We start from the raw sequence: 19943 nt of genomic DNA on the forward strand, positions 1-19943 counted from the left end.
GAGCAAAAGCAAAGAGAGAGAATCTGGCCGCACATTTTAATTCACGGGCAATAAAGACAAAATACCAGGTAAAAAATCTAGGTGTTATTTTATATTCTGAACTCAATTTCGAATCACACATTCAGAATGTGACCAAAATAGCCTTTTACCACGTGAGGAACATTGCCAAGGTGCGCCCGTTTCTCTCTCAGGCTGATACAGTTAGGCTCATCCATGCTTTTATTACAAGCAGGCTTGACTACTGTAATGCTCTCCTGTCTGGTTTACCCAAGAAAGCCATTGGTCAACTGCAAAACATACAGAACGCTGCAGCACGGGTACTGACCAAGACCAGACGGAGAGCACACATTACACTGGTTTTAAGGGCTCTGCACTGGCTGCCTGTGAGTTTTAGAATTCATTTAAAGATTCTTCTATTGGTTTTTAAATCAATCCACGATTGTGCACCCCAATACATGTCAGACTGCTTTTAAGTTACAGTGGCTTGCGAAAACATTCACCCCCTTGGCATTTTTCCTATTTTGTTGCCTTACAACCTGGAATTAACATTTATTTTGGGGAGGTTTGTCATTTGATTTACACAACATGCCTACCACTTTGAAGATGCAAAATATATTTTTTTGTGAAACAAGAAATAAGACAAAAAAAAACTTGAGCGTGCATAACTATTCACTCCCCCCCAATGTCAATACTTTGTAGAGCCACCTTGGGGTCTCTTGGGGTATGTCTCTATAAGCTTGGCACATCTAGCCACTGGGATTTTTGCCCATTCTTCAAGGCAAAACTTGAATGGATGGTGTTCTCTGGGTGATGAGAGGTGTTGGGTTTGCGCCAGACATAGCGTTTTCCTTGATGGCCAAAAAGCAAAATTTTAGTCTCATCTGACCAGAGTACCTTCTTCCATATGTTTGGGGAGTCTCCCACATGCCTTTTGGCGAACACCAAACGTGTTTGCTTATTTTTTACTTTAAGCAATGGTGTTTTTCTGGCCACTCTTCCGTAAAGCCCAGCTCTGTGGAGCGCATGGCTTAAAGTGGTCCTATGGACAGATACTCCAATCTCCGCTGTGGAGCTTTGCAGCTCCTTCAGGGTTATATGTGGTCTCTTTGTTGCCTCTCTAATTAATGCCCTCCTTGCCTGGTCAGTGAGTTTTGGTGGGCAGCCCTCTCTTGGCAGGTTTGTTGTGGTGCCATATTCTTTCCATTTTTTGATAATGGATTTAATGGTGCTCCGTGGGATGTTAAACGTTTTGGATATTTTTTATAACCCAGCCCTGATCTATGTGACAGATCATGTGACACTTAGATTGCACACAGGTGGACTTTATTTAACTAATTATGTTACTTCTGAAGGTAATTGGTTGCACCAGATCTTATTTAGGTGCTTCATAGCAAAGGGGGTGAATACATATGCACGCACCACTTTTAAGTAATTTTTTTCATTTCACTTCACCAATTTGGACTATTTTGTGTATGTCCATTACATGAAATCCAAATAAAAATCCATTTCAATTACAGGTTGTAATGCAACAAAATAGGAAATACGCCAAGGGGGATGAAGACTTTTGCAAGGCACTGTATGTACCAAATAGGTCCATCAGATCCTCTGGTACTGGTCTTTTAACTATCCCAAAGCCTAGGACCAAGAGGCATGGAGAGGCAGCCTTTAGTTACTACGCCCCCAGTCTCTGGAATAGCCTGCCAGAGATCCTGAGGGGGGCCTAAACTGTGGACATTTAAAACACACCTTTTTAGCTTTGCTTTCCTTAAGGTGCTTTTTAGTTGTTCAGTTTTTATTGTAATTCTTTTGTTTTTTTATCCTCTTATGTTTGTTGTGTAGTAAATATTTCAGTTTTTATTTTCATAGTTCTTATTTGTTTTTTTGCTTGTGAAGCACATTGTGTTGCATTCCATGTCTGAAATGTGCGGTATATATAAAGCTTGATTTGATTTGATAGTTTGTTTTTATAGTGGGGGCTTCTTTTGTCTCCTACGTCATGTGACATACCATTACTATATCTCTCATGCCAAGACATATTTGAAAAACACCAACAAACAAATGCGGTGTGCGATAACACCATACTGTAAAACAGTGCAGTTTGACGTTATTCTGAAAAAATAATCCCCACACACAAAGTTCTCACTTAGAATAGAGTATGGAAGAACAATTTTAAATCAACGGAGTGACTGCAAATATGATTTGACTAAGGCAGATGCCTCTAGACAGAACAGAACAGAGAGAGAATATAAAAACAGCATAAGCCACTTATTCTCGCCTCACCCCACAAGCTACATTTCACACTTTCTTGAATTGAGAAGTTGCTTTTCAACACAGTTTCTTTTGGTCAGCCGCAAACATTTGCACATTCCACTCACTGATCCTGTGACAATTACAATAGAAATGAAATAAGTAAACACTTGAAAAGAAATGTGGTTTTGACCTTGTTTTTTTGTTGAATAATTAATTGACTCTCTCCTTTGTCCCTCAGGCATTGCTGGCAACCCAGTGCTCTTCAATGAGAATGGAGATGCCCCTGGTCGCTATGAGATTTTCCAGTACCAGATCAGAAACCGAACAGCTGAATACAAAATCATCGGGCACTGGACCGACCAGCTCTATCTGAATGTAAGCATTTTTTTTTTTTATAGTTCATACAGCAGCTGCAGATACTGTACTTTAGTTATATTATCAGACTCATCCCCTCCTCATTACCTTCCTGTGTTTCACCATTTGTGTCAGTGGCTCTCCTCCGGACACAGCTTTGATTGGTTGTTGTCGTCTGTTGGTTCTACTGCAGCGCTTCCTTGGCTCTGTAATTCCTACTGAACCATTAGCTACTGGCTTTGTGCACACATCTTTAAAGGTGAAAACATCCAGAGGGTGCTTTAATGATTAACAACACAGACTGGAATGAAAAGAAAGCAATAAGAGCTTAAAAACCGATACATTGCTATAGTGACTTCAGACACCATCCACTGTTTTAGGGAAACAGTATGGTGCAATTGTGGACACATGGGGGTTACAAAGCTATAACAATGAATTACATGAAGCCGGCCCCTCAAATAATGTTTAAACAGAATAATAAGAGCTGGCCTTGGGCTAAGAAAGATATAAATAAAAAAGAAGCATGTTTCTATGGAGTTGACCTGGTTTCTATGGAGTTGACCTGTGTCTGTACCACTTTCAATGCTGTGTACACAGAGTGAATGGCGTTGTAAATTATAGTCCTGGGCACCAATTCTCTTTCCATAGGATATTTTAGGTCATTAGGACTCTTATAGCTGTTAATTATATACACATTTGGGGGATGAGTTTGCCGCCCATGAATTTAACAACCACCATCGATGGCAAAAAAGTTTATAACATGACGCTAACTATACTGTTTAAAAAAATCAACTAGAGTTTATCTGTAAAATACTTTTTTGGGGAGATGAGAAAGAAGCCCCAAAACTAACCGCATGCCAGTGGTAATTGTCATTAAACAAGAAGAGACTGTGTATGGGTTATAGTGTTAGTTATTTGAGAAGTGTTTGACTGTACCCCTCCTCTCCTCTCCATATCAATCAGATCCGAGCAATGCACTGGCCAGGTGGAAGTCGACAGATCCCTTACTCCATCTGCAGCAACCCATGCCAGGCCGGAGAACGCAAGAAGATAGTAAAGGGCATCCCTTGCTGCTGGCACTGCGAGCGTTGCGACGGCTACCAGTACCAAGCAGACACCTACAGCTGCAAGATGTGCCGCTTTGACCTGCGTCCCAATGAGAACCACACGGCCTGCCGTCCCATCCCCGTCGTCATGCTGGAGTGGAGCTCCCCCTGGGCCGTCATCCCTGTCCTCATCTCCGTGGTGGGCATCATGGCCACTCTGTTCGTGGTGGTCACCTTTATCCGCTACAACGACACGCCCATCGTCAAGGCGTCAGGCCGCGAGCTCAGCTACGTTCTACTGACAGGTATCTTCATGTGCTACGCCACCACTTTCCTCATGATATCTGCCCCTGATGTGGGCATCTGCTCCCTCAGACGGATCTTCCTGGGTCTGGGGATGAGTATCAGCTACGCAGCCCTGCTCACCAAGACTAACCGCATCTACCGCATCTTCGAGCAGGGATCCATGTCGGTGAGCGCCCCTAGGTTCATCTCTCCAGCCTCCCAGCTGGTCATCACCTTCAGCCTGACTTCGGTGCAGCTACTGGGGGTGTGTATCTGGTTCGGTGTGGACCCGTCTCAGGCCATCATCGACTACGAGGACCAGCGCATGGCCAATCCGGACATGGCCCGTGGTGTGCTCAAATGTGACATCTCCGACCTTTCTCTGATCTGCCTGCTTGGCTACAGCATGCTGCTCATGGTCACCTGCACGGTGTACGCCATCAAGACCCGGGGGGTGCCGGAGGCCTTCAACGAGGCCAAGCCCATCGGCTTCACCATGTACACCACCTGTATCATCTGGCTGGCCTTCATCCCAATCTTCTTTGGTACCTCCCAGTCCACAGAGAAGGTAAGCTCAGAGGTGTGTTTTATTCTGGTCTGTTTGTGTTTGGATTTGTTGATATGCAAAAGGTTGGCATAAGCACAAAGAGTATTCTACAGACTGGGTCTCTCTCTCTCTCTCTCTCTCTCTCTCTCTCTCTCTCTCTCTATCTCTCTCTGTCTCTCTGTTTCTCTGTCTTTCTCTCTCTCGCTCTCTCTCACTCTGTCTTTTATTTCATGGTTGAAATAAAATGCTTTTTTATAATGCTTTGTTTATAGAGAGGCCTTTGTACCTTTGTTCATTATGGAAGGACTGTGCTGGGGAGTCAGTGAAGGTAGGTGGACATGGCTGGATGACAAAAGCATTATGTTATGGTATGCGCAAGCCTTTTCTGGCAGAGCTTAACACTCTAGAGTCTAACATGCTGACCATACCGCCCGCGTCTCGTGCATTGCAAAATACATTTGCACATACATGTTATTCAATCATTTCATCCAAACTGCTAGCACTTGTCAACAAGTGTCTGTGTAGCCATGAGCTAAAAAATAACTTGGTTCTATTTTTGACATTTGACACACTGCAAGTCCTGCCTCTCCCATCTCCTCCTTGGATTTTAGGAGCATATACCCACATGGGTGATTAAAAGATGAATTAAGGTACACACTCCAGTCCAGTTGGTGGTGTTAATGCACCTTAAAGTTGGTTGCCAACCATCATATAAAGTCCACAGAAGAAGAAGAAGAAGACTGAAGGAGGAGAGATTACTAGAAAGTAACTAGGTTTCCCCTTTCATCTGTAGATTAATTGTTGGAGTAGAGAACCCACGATTTTGTGTAACTCTAAATGGGCCAAAATTCTACAAAGATCCAGAATTTTTTTTTAGATCAAATCAAATCAAATCAAATTTTATTGGCCACATGCGCCGAATACAACAGGTGTAGACATTACCGTGAAATGCTTACTTACAGCCCTTAACCAACAATGCATTTATTTTTTTATAAAAAAGTAAAATAAAACAACAACAACAAAAAAGTGTTGAGAAAAAAAGAGCAGAAGTAAAATAAAATAACAGTAGGGAGGCTATATATACAGGGGGGTACCGGTGCAGAGTCAATGTGCGGGGGCACTGGCTAGTTGAGGTAGTGGAGGTAATATGTACATGTGGGTAGAGTTAAAGTGACTATGCATAAATAATTAACAGAGTAGCAGCAGCGTAAAAAGATGGGGTGGGGTTGGGGGGGCAGTGCAAATAGTCTGGGTAGCCAGGGTTCTAAGCTAACATATGGAATTGTTTTAAGATGTTCATACCAAAGATGATTTAACTATTTGATTTTGAATATTAAGACCCCTTAAGTTATCAAAACAAATATGTAAAACAATTATTAAAGCAACACTCGAGTGGTTTAAGGGGAAACATTTAAATGTCTTGGAATGGCCTAGTCAAAGCCCAGACCTCAATCCAATTGAGAATCTGTGGTATGACTTAAAGATTGCTGTACAGCAGCGGAACCCATCCAACTTGAAGGAGCTGGAGCAGTTTTGCCTTGAAGAATGGGCAAAAATCCCAGTGACTAGATGTGCCAAGTGTATATAGACATACCCCAAAAGGTGGCTCTACAAAGTATTGACTTTGTGGGGTTGAATAGTTATGCACGCTCAAGTTTTCTGTTTTTTGGGTCTTATTTGTTGTTTGTTTCACAAGAAAAACTATTTTGCATCTTCAAAGTGGTAGGCATGTTGTGTAAATCAAATGATACAAACTCCCACCAAATCCATTTTAATTCCTGGTTGTAAGGCAACAAATTAGGAAAAATGCGAAGGTAGGTGAATACCTTCGCAAGCCACTCTATCTCCATATATACTTACAAAATGTTTAAACTGATACAGGGGACGTTCAGACGAGTCTTGTAAGGCTTGTGGGTGTCCTAGAACACCATCGTGTTCGTGAGAGTCTCATCTTTCGATAGCGTGGTCATAATAATCTATAGGATGAACTGTTTGGACGGTACAGACGTTTTTGTGAGAAGACACAGCTCTAGCTCTGCCACCTTTCACCGCAGATGCAGAAGGGCGATATCGGCGGATGTGGTGGATTGAGACGCAGCCCATGCAAAACAGATGTCTCTAGCTTAAACAGACAGATTTTGATGGGGATTTTTGTATTATGTTAATTAGATTTCCGCGGGGGTGCTAAGGGATGGTACATTTTTCTGCTATACTCTGTGTCAGAGCATTGATTTTCATTTTGTAATCATACAGTTTTAATCTCCCCTGCAGTCTTGGTTTTATGAAGACTAGAATTACAATCTGATGATTTACAGTATATCTGAGATATAATTGCATTGGGGAGGTTAGAATCAATATAAAACTGCTAAGCCATTAATTATTGAAATATTAAAAGTTCTGATTTGAAGACAAAAGTACGGCCTATTATTTTCTACATGCACAGCATTTGAAGATAATTCCCCTAAACTCTGCAGGCCCTTTGCGTACTGTAGCCTGCTTGTAATTCTGTGACTCATGCTTATGTGACAGCTATGTGCCACAGTGTATTAGTGACTGATGAGCTGTTTACACAACACAGAGCTCACACTTGTGTCATTGTGTCAAATCAATGAGCCTGGCCTGGTGAACAGCAAATCCACTGAACACTGGGATTCACACCTAGGGGCAATTGTATTGGTTTTCATTCAAATACTTTCAAGCATTCGATTAAGCCTGCCTGGAATGGTGTGTCAGATGGGTGTGGTTTGCACTTTTTTGGACTATTCCATTGGTTCTGTTGTGCCAGGCAAGCTGAATCAAGTGAAGGATAAGTATTAGAAAGAAAACAAATACTGTTTGAACCCAAGGTCTGCTGGGATGTACAGGTCAGATGGGGACAATGGGAGAAATGGATGCATTGTAAACCCCAATATGCTGTCAATACTCAAAACTTTTGAGGAAACCCATTGCACTTAATATATCTGAGTACAGTTACTTAAAGTGATTTTGTAGTCATTACTCAAACCGATAGAGTCACTGTGACCCTGTAGAGCAGGGGTAGGCAACCCTGGTCCTCGAGTGTTTTTGATTTAACCGACCTGGAAGACCAGGTGATTTGAATTTAATACAGTGGCCTGAAACTCATGGTTTATAGACCTGCAAATAGGGTAGCAAAATTCCGTGAAGTTTCCCAAAATTCCCAGATTCTCAAAACATCCTGGTAGAAGGATTTCCTGGAATCTTCCACCTGGGATTTCTGGGAAACCTGGGAAATTTACCAGAAGTTTGCAACCTTACCTGCAAGTCACATTATGCTGGCTTGCAAAGTGATGTGTAATTCCTATTAGAATCCAGCCAGAGTTAAGATATCCAACAGTTGAAATGTGTATTCACCCGCAACCTGCATTCATAATGACTGCCAGAGTTAGGAACAGTGTGAGGAGACTACCTAAGCCATTTAAACTGGAACATTTAAGTCATTTAGCAGACACTCTTATCCAGAGCGACTTACAAATTGGTGCATTCAACTTAGGATAGCCAGTGGGACAACCACATCTTGATCACAGTAAGTACACTTCTTCAAACAAGCAGCTGTGAGCAAAGTCAGTGCAATCAGGGACAACTACATCTCGATCACAACCATTTTCGTAACGGGTGCAAAAAATCTAACAAAATTATTGGATTAGTTTAGAAAAATGTATGTTATTTATCTTTGTGTAGCGTAAGATGTATCAATCAGTCACTCAATTTACATGCAAAAACACAGATATTAAAAACAAGAATTTAAAAAAAATTGTTATCATAACTTTTTTCTATGTAGTTGATGTGACTTCTCATTTAGTTTTGATTCAGTAACACATAAACATTTTAAGTAATAGGCCTAATCACTTTTCTTTGACTTTGAGTTCAACTTACTCAAAGTATTTGAGTTAAAAATGCCTTGGGGTTCACAGTGTGGATGTTGAGTTTTCAGCATAGCTACAGTACAGTGTGCTGATTGCACAGCCTTGAGATAAAAACAATGGATGAAATGAGTAGGTGGAAGCAGATCTATTTGGCAGCTAGACAAAGAATGGTGCCTCAGTAGCTGTCATGAGCACTGCTTATCTACTCAGGGGTGAGAGGCTAGTGAATGCATCGCACTGGCAGGGAGGACACAATCAGTGGGGCTAGAGTAAAACAACAGAAAGAGGGGGGTATAAAGAGCTACTATAATATCATCATCATTAGCGTCTTCCCACTGGGCTGCAGAGGCAGAAAAAAAACAGAATACATTCTGCTCTGCCCTCTACTCAGCTTGTACATGGCTAAAATGTATATCTTGTAAGACTGACTATCACTTATGCCCTGCATTCAACATGTGTGTGTGTGTTCTTCTGCAGTGCTTTACAGTGCATTGCATATGACCATTGCTAGTTAGATGGACTCAGTCATAGTGCAAAATGTCCATAGAGTCAATTGTGGGTTAACGTAATGAAGCCCTTACTGAGCTAGATTAATTGTGTGTATCAGTCAACTTCCCTTATCAGTATGACCTTTTGTGTTGTTAACACAATGCATACTCATCTGAAGAACAGAAAGACACCTGCAGGGATCAAAAGGGAAAACAACTTTTACAAGACGTTTATGCCGTTTTTGCTTAGTCTCTTCTAAATCCTGTCTGCTACCATCACGTTGTGTTAATAACGGTGCAAAAATACTGGCATAGGGATCAGCCTTTAAAGGATCAGTCATAATTTAGTAAGAGCAAGGTAAACTAACACAAACTGCAAAAGCTCCATTTGTACTGCATAACAGATATTGACCTGAACATTGCTTATCTCTTGTAATCAGTAGCAAACCGCGATGGATATCAATAACTACTGTCTTCCAGCTGTCTGTATTCTGCCTTGAAAGATAAAAGAGAATCATTAAATAGACTTAACGCAAGCTTTTTCCTAGATGAGGTAATCCATTAGCTAGTGTGGCTTTGAATCACAAAACAGACCTACTTTTGTTTCTCCTCACAATCCTGCAGAAACCCAGCCCTGCTAATTCAATTTAAAAACCTGGAACAAGTTCTCTTATAGAGGCTTAAGATAAGAGGTGGCTCTTCTTTTCCCAATTTGTATTAAACATTCATGAATTAGTTTTTCCCTCAGAAAAGGGCAGACACAATTGGGGAGAGATAACTTCAATTCTTTGGGAGGAGGAGAGCCACCGTTGCCAGGAGGCTGGAGCTCTGCTACTGTAGGTGAGAGAGAAAAATACAGTGGCATGACTACGCCAAGTCCTTCCTTATACTGCTCTCTCTGCTTTCTCTATTAAAGTGTATGAGAGTAGCTAGTCATATTATACACATGCACACATAAGAAACGTTGAATGTAGTGTAAAGATGCCTTTACAGTATGTTAAGAAGATATGCGATTTAGTGTTGAATTACTGTGTTGTTGGTTATCTGTTCTTAAAAATTATCTTTTGAGCTAAAATATTCAGGATATGCATCCACAATCAAGAATACTGGGCTGCAGCACACACAAACTGCTTGATTTCCCAATCAATTTGAAGAATTCTGTGATAGATCCTCTGCGCTGTTATGTAAACAATGTTCCTTTATAAGAAATGAACATGCAAAAACAAAAGCACCTCGTAATCATCCAAAGTGACAAGCCCAACAAAGCCTTGCAGCTGGAAATGACATGTCTTTTAGAGCAAATTAAATGCTCGAGTTGCTCTGGGTCTTCATTTAACTTATCTGTCCGCCTATGTGCTCATCACCAGTTTACTGCAAGCCTCCCTCGCCTGGCACTCCAATTACACTCATTTATTTGTCATCCTGTGTCAGGAGAAATGTAACAAATGCCATATAGGAGGCCTTCTCAATCAGTCAAATCTGGCCTATCAATAGTGTGTGATCACAAAGCATAATGCTGGAAATTGATGTGGCACTGCCTCACCTGGAGAGGTGCAGTAAATCAGAGGATATCTGTCAGGTAGGGGGAGGGGGAGGAGTGGTAGTAACGTTTCACAATGGAGTCCAAGGAGAAGGTTTCTCTCCTCACAATGGACGCCTTCCCAACACAATCAGCCGACTTAGAAAGAGCTGCCATTACGGTGCTCGAACAGCTGACTGCTAGTGAGTGGTTTTGTCCATCTCTTTTATGTTATGAAGTTTTCATTATGCTGTTGACAGTGTTCTTGTTGTTGTCTACCGGCTGTTAAGAAAGTAGGTTAGTTCAACAGCCTTAGATTACTTGCTGTGATGTGATGTGTCCATTCACTGTAATGCTAGGTCAGAAACAGTCCTCAACCCGTCAGCTGCCGAAACAGAGAGACAGACAGACCAATGGCCCCACTCTGCTTTGGTTGTTGTTGGTTTTTCATAGATAAACAACATTATTCATTGTACAGCTGTCCCAGAGGCCTAATAGAACATAATGAGGGTCAATGGGACAGAGCACAGAGGATTTCATACTGGTTGCATCGGCTACATGACACAAGCCCTTTGGGTGTGAAGTTGTTGTCCTGTGCATTCCTAGAGGGAGAGGAGGGGATTGGACGAGAAGCTAATCAAGGCCAAAACATTGTAGTCTCTTTGTAAATCACGTTTTCCAGCAACACCACATTAGAGTCCCTAAGGGCAATAAATCCTTATTGGTTTAATTAGACTATAACCACAGTAACCATGTGAGGCTGTGAAATCTCTGATCTACTAAGATACTTAAATTAATTTTGAAATGATTCATAGCCTGTTGTTTGAATGTGCCATACTGAACTATGAATAAAACCACAGAACCTGCATTGTTTCCCAGGACGAATGTTAGTCAATAACGGTAATTGAAAGTGCTTTTTATTAAGATCGAGCAAATGTTATACAGCTTGCAGGTTGGCGTTTATTGGGATGAATCTTATCCTGGAGGCAGAGCTGAGCGGTTTTCGCTAGATGGGCGAGCCGTAAAGTCAAAATTGGCTATACCGTAAAAAATGTATGAAAACAGAAATGTGCTATTTCGGCTTAATTTAAAGTTAGGAATTATGTTAGCAGTGTGGATAAGGTTAGTGTTAAAGGGTGGCTGAACTTCCTGATTTGGCCTCATTTTTCAGTGGCCATGACTGAAGCCAAACAAGAGTTGTCTTGGGAGAGGGGGTGATTTAATGTGGGTGTCTCTTATGTGTGTATTGCACGTGGCAAGCATTTGTACATTCACTCTGCCAAGACAGTACACAGTTACAGTCACTCACCCTACTAGATAACTTGAAACAACCTCACGTGTCTTGAAGTTGCCTAGGCTAGCCAACTTCATTCACCAATTAGCTTCACCGGCATTTACAATGTAAATGGCCCAATATTTTCATGTTGCACATCTTATAGTTGTCTCATTAAATGCTTTCAATATTTGTATATTAATTTGTACAATTTATAGTTGGTTTGACATTTTAAAGTCATTTAAATTTGAAGCTATTGACCTTTTAAAATATTGTCCATGTACATTGTGTGATTTACTGATGGTCCCTAACTACCCCTATAAGGATATTGAATGTCAAACCAAGTTGACCATGGGCATTACGATCGGGTCGTGTGCATCTGTGCTCCGAATTGATGATTACTTGGGTGATGCCAGCTGTGGGCATGTGGGCAAGATTGAAATAAACCCAACCCAAGGAAAACTGTTACAGTACCCTTAATTCCGTTAGATACACATTTTTCCTATTAATCTCGCAAATCTCAGTTTTGGACAAGACTTTATGACAAAATTGATCCTATTTACACTTTGTAGCCAATTTGACACTAGAATAAATGTTTCTGACTCATATTGATGCCACATAGGCCGTTTTCAAAACAAGAAGTTGCTTTTTAGGGGCAGTTACTTTTTAAGGTTAGGGTTAGGTTTAAAATCAGATGTTATGACTTTATGACTGTGCCAGCTAGTGTGACCACCCTGCAGAGCTGACTCCAGTACATGAGTCTTCCAAATAAATGCAAACCTGCATCCAGCTCGCTAAAGAAATGCAGGTCCATAGAAATCACATGTTCTATATGTGCAGGTCTGCCAGTAGCACTCCTCAAACATGCGCTGCTCTGAATGTGCTGAGGAAGAGGCAGATTAGGGGAGAAGTACAGGCGAATGATCCAGCCAGTCTACTGTCTGAGTCACAGTCTGAACATGGGTTTGCTCTGATATACACTCACAGCCCCATGGTGGATGGTAAAATGTAGGCTTATTCAACAGAACTGCAATGCCAAACAGTAATTCAAATGTTCAGTGCGTACAGTGATTGGATTCTAATGGTCAACTCTGCATTAAAGGATGACATGTTTTAGATTTCTATTTATTATGGATCCCCATTAGCTGCTGCCTGTCTCTCTCTCTACCGCACCTGCTATTTCAACCTCTAAATGCCCGGCTATGAAAAGCCAAGTGACATTTACTCCTGATGTATTGACCTGTTGCAACCTCTACAACCACTGTGATTATTATTTGACCCTGCTGGTCATCTATGAACGTTTGAACATCTTGGAGAAAAATCTGGCCTTAATGGCCATGCATGTTATTATCTCCATCCGGCACAGCCAGAAGGGGACTGGCCACCCCTCAGAGCCTGGTTCCTCTCTAGGTTTCTTCCTAGGTTTCTGCCTTTCTAGGGAGTTTTTCCTAGCCACCGTGCTTCTACATCTGCATTGCTTGCTGTTTGGGGTTTTAGGCTGGGTTTCTGTATAGCACTTTGTGACATCTGCTGATGTAAAAAGGGCTTTATAAATAAATGTGATTGATTGATTGATTACAGAGTTTAACAGAGTTATAAACCAGAGCAAAAACAGACAGAAAAAAAACAGTAACGTAATCACAGAAGTCAATGGAAAATCAGTTACTTCACACAGTATTATTCACATCAGATACAGTGACTATAGACTAACAAGTGTAAACTACTCAACAAACATAGTACTAACATGGTGTTAACATGGTGCTAAAATATCAAATCAAATCAAATGTTATTTGTCACATGTTTCGTAAACAACAGGTATAGACTAATAGTGAAATGCCACTTAAGGGCTCTTCCCAACAATGCAGTAGAACGATAATAACACGAGGAATAAATACACAATGAGTAACAATAACTTGGCTATATACCCGGGGTACCAGTACCGAGTTGATGTGCAGGCGTACGTGGTAATTGAGGTAGATATGTACATGTAGGTAGAGGTACTAGGCAACAAGATAGATAATAAGCAGTAGCAGCAGCATATGTGATGAGTCAAAAGAGCAAAGGGGGTCAATGCAGATAGTCCGGGTAGCTATTTGGTTAACTATTTAGCAGTCTTATGGCTTAGGGGTAGAGGCTGTTCAGGGTCCTGTTGGTTCCAGACTTGGTGCATCGGTACCGCTTGCCATGCGATAGCAAAGAGAACAGTCTATGGCAAAACAGTGCATTCGGAAAGTATTCAGACCCCTTCCCTTTTTCCGCATTTTGTTACATTACAGCCTTATTCTGAAATGGATTAAATAAATAAAAATCCTCAGCAATTTATACACAATACTCCATAATGACAATGCGAAAACAGGTTTTTCAAAATGTTTGCAAGTGTATAAAAAAAAAAAAAAAATGAAATACCTTATTTATATAAGTATTCAGAGAGACCCTTTGCTATGAGTCACGAAATTGAGGTCAGGTGAATCCTGTTTCCATTGATCATCCTTGAGATGTTTCTACAACTTGATTGGAGTCCACCTGTGGTCAATTAAATTGATTGGACATGATTTGGAAAGGCACACACCTGTCTATATAAGGTCCCACAGTTGCCAGTGCATGTCAGAGCAAAAACCAAGTCATGAGGTCGAAGGAATTGTCCGTAGAGCTCTGAGAAAAGATGCCAAGAGTGTGCAAAGCTGTCATCAAGGCACAAGGTGGCTACTTTGAAGAATCTGAAATCTAAAATATATTTTGATTTGTTTAACACTTTTTTGGTTACTACATAATCCCATATGTGTTATTTCATAGTTTTGATGTCTTCACGATTATTCTACAATGTAGAAAATAGTAAAAATAAATAAAAACCCTTGAATGAGTAGGTGTGTCCAAACCTTTGACTGGTACTGTATGTTAATGTGAATCTTTTTTATTTTTATACATTTGCTAAAATCTCTAAAAACCTCTTTTTGCTTTGTCATTATGGGGTATTGTGTGTAGATTGATGAGGGAAAAAAAACAATTTAATCCATTTTAGAATAACGCTTTAACGTAACACGTAAGTGTGGAAAAAGTCAAGGGGTCTGAATACTTTCTGAATGCACTAACTTCTTCTGTATGATAAAAAACAATTGGAGAATACACACCAATACAACACTATGTGTACATTCAGAGGGTAGCTGGTTTCTGTACTACAGTTCTACCAAGTATTTATACCGCTGACAGACTTTTATGAGCTGTTTTGACTGCAACTAAGCATATATCTAAGGTAGTGTTGATTTTGTACACAATCATACTTAGTTATAACCAGTTATAACCATAGGCGAGTACAAGGTGCTCCATCTATGCAGATGATCTGTCTATCAGGTCAAGATCATGACAACAGGTCCCCTCCACCCACTAAGGATATGTATAATTTTATATTATGTTTCTAGATTCAAATAAATACTTTTTTAGATTTAACCAAAAGTAACTACTTTTCTGAGAATACACACCAATACAGCTCTCCGAGTTTTGTATTGCAGTTAGATATCAAGTATTTATACCATTTGAAGACTTTGCATCCCATTGGCATATTTTTATATGCACAAAATTACCTTATTACAGTCATACGATACATGGTATAGAAAAGTACAATCTTAGGCGAATACATTATTATCTGTCTATCTGGTCAAAATCACTGATTCAGGTCCCCCTCCACCCTCTGGTGGTGTGGATAACTTATTATGCCTTCGGAGAAACGTAGATTCAAATAAAAGGTCCTATCTATCAAATTACTATTGACGGATTTATGTATTTTTGGCTCGGGTCAAAATGACCCCAAAGGAATTCAATTGATAAAAAGTCTATATTGATACTGAAACACTAAACAATTATTTAGATTGATTAAGAACAAGTTCATTGACAAATGTAAGGGTTGGTGTGAGGTATGACCCAGGTGCGGTGCAGGATAGACAGTAGGCAGTAGGCAGATATGGTGAAACAAGGATCTTTACTGGTGGTCCAGAAGCCAGGATACAAAATAACGGACTTAACACGATAATAGAAAGGTGGAACAAATAAGTCTCCAAAAACAGGCTGACAGCCAAAATACCAAATAGTAATTACGACTGAAATAATAAAGAAACAGGGAGAACACTTCTCGAGTATCTGTACATACTTCTCCAATCAGACATTGATTAGTACTGCTGAACATAGAGAAACTAGCAGAGAAACTGAGCAAGGGAACACAGGGAAGTGAGGGCATGAATACACTGGTGAACAGGTAGACACGTGATACCAATAGGATCATAATTAGTCCAGACTGTGAGTGAGGAGGTGCCTAAGGTTGTCGGAGGAGGACACCTAGTGGATCGCTCCGGATCTGCGACCCCTTCCAGAACCTGGAGGCGAACTGAGGGCCCCGATCCGACACCACATCCTGGGGAGCTGGAAAACGTGCTGCACCACCAACTTAGCCGTTTCCTGGCCGACAGGAGTTTGCGAAGGGGAATGATGTGGGCAGCCTTCGAAAACCAGTCCACAACGACCAGGATGACTGTGTATCCATCAGAGAGGGGTAGGGCGGAAATGAAATCCAGCGAGATGTGGGACCAGGGGCACTTGGGGATAGGCAGGGGTCGAGCAGCCCTGCCGCGGCTGACGTGAGCTCTTCGTGCGCGCGCACACCGGGCAAGCAACCACGAAGGCGCGCATATCCCCCTCAGCTGATGGCCACCAGAACCTCCTGCGCCCCCCGGATGGCTAGCGAGGTCGGACGCGTGCATCCTCTGAAGCAGTCGTGAGCGCCCCGCCTTGGGTACGTACATCCTCCCCAATGGACCTCCTCCCAGATCGGGCTCCCGCCGTAGCCATGCTCTGATCAGCCTATCGATTCCCCACGAAACTGGGGCAGCAATCAGGGCGTTGGGGACAATGGGGTCGTCCCTCTCCGCCAAGTCCACGGGGTCGAACTGCCGGGAGAGCGCGTCAGGCTTGGTGTTCTTCGACGCCGGACGATATGAGATCGTGAACCGGAACCTGGAGAAGAACAACGCCCACCTGGCCTGGTGCGAGTTGAGCCTCTTGGCCCCCGAATGTAGGCTAAGTTCTTATGGTCAGTCCATACGACGAATGGATGGGCGGCCCCCTCTTGCCAATGCCTGCACTCCCCCAGGGCGAGCTTGACCGCTAGCATCTCACGGTTCCCCACATCATAATTCCGCTCCGCCTGGGACAGCCGACAGGAGAAAAATGCGCAGTCTTACCGTCCGTGAGGAACCGCTGGGACAGGATTGCTCCCACCGCAACATCTGAAGCATCCACCTCCACAATGAACAGCAGGGACGGATCAGGATGCCCTAGGACCGGGGCCGTTGAAAAACTCTGCTTAAGTGCATCGAATGTGTTCCCCACTTCCCGGGTCCAGGCGAAGGAACGCACGCTCGTCTGGGTGAGGGCTGTCAGGGGAGCGGCTAGGGAGCTAAAATTGCAAACCCTAAAAACCGTTGTAGTTGCTTGAGGGAGGAGGGCTGGGGCCAATCCAGTACCGTGCTGACCTTGGCTGGGTCCATCCGTAGGTCCCCCTGGGTGACGATGAACCCCAGGAAGGAGACTGTCTCCGTGTTGAACACGCACTTCTCCGCCTTGACGTAGAGCTGGTGACAGAGAAGACGTTGGAGGACCTGCCGAACGTGCTGCTGGTGTTCACTCATGTCCTTTGAAAATATTAGGATGTCATCCAAATACACGAAGACACTGTAGTTGAGGAGGTCCCGGAGCACATCATTGACCAATGCCTGGAACACCGCAGGCACGTTGGCTAGACCGAATGGCATGACTTGGCACTCGTAATGCCCACTGGGTGTGTTAAAATCCGTCTTCCACTCGTCCCCCTCCCGAATCCTCACCAGGTTGTAGGCATTTCGTAAGTCCAGTTTGGTGAAGACCCGGGTCCCTGCAACGACTCGAATGTCGTCGTCATCAGGGGGAGTGGGTAGCGGTTCTTAACCGTGATGTCGTTGAGCGCCCGGTAAATGCACGGCCGCTGCCCACCGTCCTTTTTCCCCATGAAGAACAAGCATAGAGAAACTAGCAGAGAAAACTGAGCAAGGGAACACAGGGGAAGTGAGGGCATAAATACACAGGTGAACAGGTAGACACAGGTGACACCAATAGGATCATGATTAGTCCAGACTGTGAGTGAGGAGGTGCCTAAAGTTGTCGGAGGAGGACACCTAGTGGATCGCTCCGGAACTGCGACCCCATGCTGTAACAAAAAAAAAAAGTGAAGAATTGAATAAACCACCTTTAGGCTATGATCCAAAAATATGCCTCTGGGTTCAAAATGACCCCAGTCGGTGGTATGAGGGTTAAACAATTAACATCCCATCATGCTTAGGGTCATGTATAAAAAATTGCCCAGTTGCCCATTATTTTGGCTAGAAGAAAAGATCTCATTGACTTTTTAAAGAGGGGTCTCAAAGTAGCATAGGGTGTTTAAAGTGTGTGTGTGTGTTTGTGTGTGTGTGTGTGTGTGTGTGTGTGTGTGTGTGTGTGTGTATGTGTGTGTGTATGTGTGTGTGTGTGTGTGTGTGTGTGTGTGTGTGTGTGTGTGTGTGTGTGTGTGTGTGTGTGTGTGTGTGTGTGTGTGTGTGTGTGTGTGTGTGTGTGTGTGTGTGTGTGTGTGTGTGTGTGTGTGTGTGTGTGTCACCAGATCTCAACCCAATTGAACACTTATGGGAGATTCTGGAGTGGCGCCCGAGATAGCGTTTTCCACAAAAATATGGAATTTCTCGTGGAAGAATGATGTTGCAACCATGCAGACACTTGTAGAATCTATGCCAAGACTCATTGAAGCTGTTCTGACAGCTCGTGGTGGCCCAAAGCCCTATTAAGACACTTAATGTGGTGTTTCCTTTATTTTGGCAGTTACCTGTGACACAGGATGGTCATAATGCTTCTTGACAGTGTCATAAAGTGTATTTTCTGCAAGTTATTTAAAATATGATGGAAAAAAACATGACTGTAAAGAATTCATTACAACAACAAAGGACTTACGAAACAAACTTTCAAACGAAAGGAAACTTCTTGGCAGGGAAAAAATACATTTGAATAAATGTGAGTTTTGATACTCTTATGTAGGTGTCATAACCAGCCATAAAATAATGCAATATATGTCACAACAGGTGTAAATATATGGGTCATGACCATATTATGACAGGTTATGATATGTTATGTCAGCTGTTATGATATATTTTGACAAGGTTATGACCGTGTCATAGCATATTATGACAGTGGGTGTCATGTAAAGTGTTACCATTAATACAATACAGCAGCAGATAACATAAACCAAATAATCGATCAAATAATGTCCCACTACAACTAGTCCCAAATGTCCGGATTGTTTATTTGTTCTTACTCCTTTAAAAGAATCCATGGATAACAACTTGGGTCCTGAATCCCCCCATAAGACATCAGAGCCGAACACAGACCAGAGCAGAGCACTAGTGGACTGTGTCTCCACAGCTGTGAGAGGCTCTATCAACGCTGGCCTCTGCTCCTCCAACCTCCCATCCACCATCCCCCACGCAGTTCTGCTTTGCAAACACTTAAAATGGAGTTAGGGAGGTGCTGATCAGCAATGCCCTCCCCCGTGATTCACAATGTTCAGCCATGGATAAAAAATGTATTACGTTATTTCCTTTTTATGGGGCAGCTTGTAGTGAATCAGAATAGGTCAGATAGGCTGGTGTTATGACATTCTGTTTTAAAGGTTGACGTGATGGCCATGTTAAAACTAGCACTGCAGAAAATCAACAAACGAGTGTCTTGGTTGCTTGGTCGGGTGAACCATGGTGGTTGTGGTTGTGTGCGTGAGCGTGTGGGTGGAGGAGGATGTTGTTGATTTAGGATTAGCCTTTGTCCTCTGGGTTTTTATAGGTCAGTAGGGCCTTAATAAAGCCATCCTACCAACAGATACATGTATTAATAATTGACTTGTCTAATGTGCATCGTAACTAATGATAGTGATACACCATAAACATGTCTTATATGCTTTAGGCTTACAGTATATGCTCTATTAGACATACATCGTACACATACACAACAACTTTGGTGAGGAGTAAAGCTTTGTCATGTATTTTACGGCGTCAGTTGTGTCCTTCACAAATCATTTCCGTCTCTTCATAAAGGACATACAGCAAGGACAAACTGACAGAAGTATTTTAACCTCAGAGAAGTAAAGAGCGTTTGACATGAACATCTAGAGTAGACCACCAGGGACGCGTGGAGCAGTAACTGTTGATTATTAGTGCTCTTTATTAACTTTAGGCAGG

General features: G+C 42.3%; 1 protein-coding gene across 1 annotated transcript in view; it reads left to right on the forward strand.

The window, feature by feature from the left end:
• LOC311133586 (metabotropic glutamate receptor 4-like) overlaps positions 1–19943 on the forward strand; it is a gene marked incomplete at both ends in the record, with an annotated part of 268734 nt that overhangs the window by 240046 nt on the left and 8745 nt on the right. The window contains 2 exons of the mRNA XM_084167102.1: positions 2489–2625; positions 3568–4503. Of these exons, the coding sequence (XP_084023228.1) occupies positions 2489–2625; positions 3568–4503 (1073 nt within the window). The remainder of the gene's footprint in view (positions 1–2488; positions 2626–3567; positions 4504–19943) is intronic.

Source organism: Coregonus lavaretus, assembly GCF_964263955.1.
Source record: "Coregonus lavaretus genome assembly, chromosome: 8".
In the NCBI taxonomy this organism is placed as follows: Eukaryota; Metazoa; Chordata; class Actinopteri; order Salmoniformes; family Salmonidae; genus Coregonus; species Coregonus lavaretus.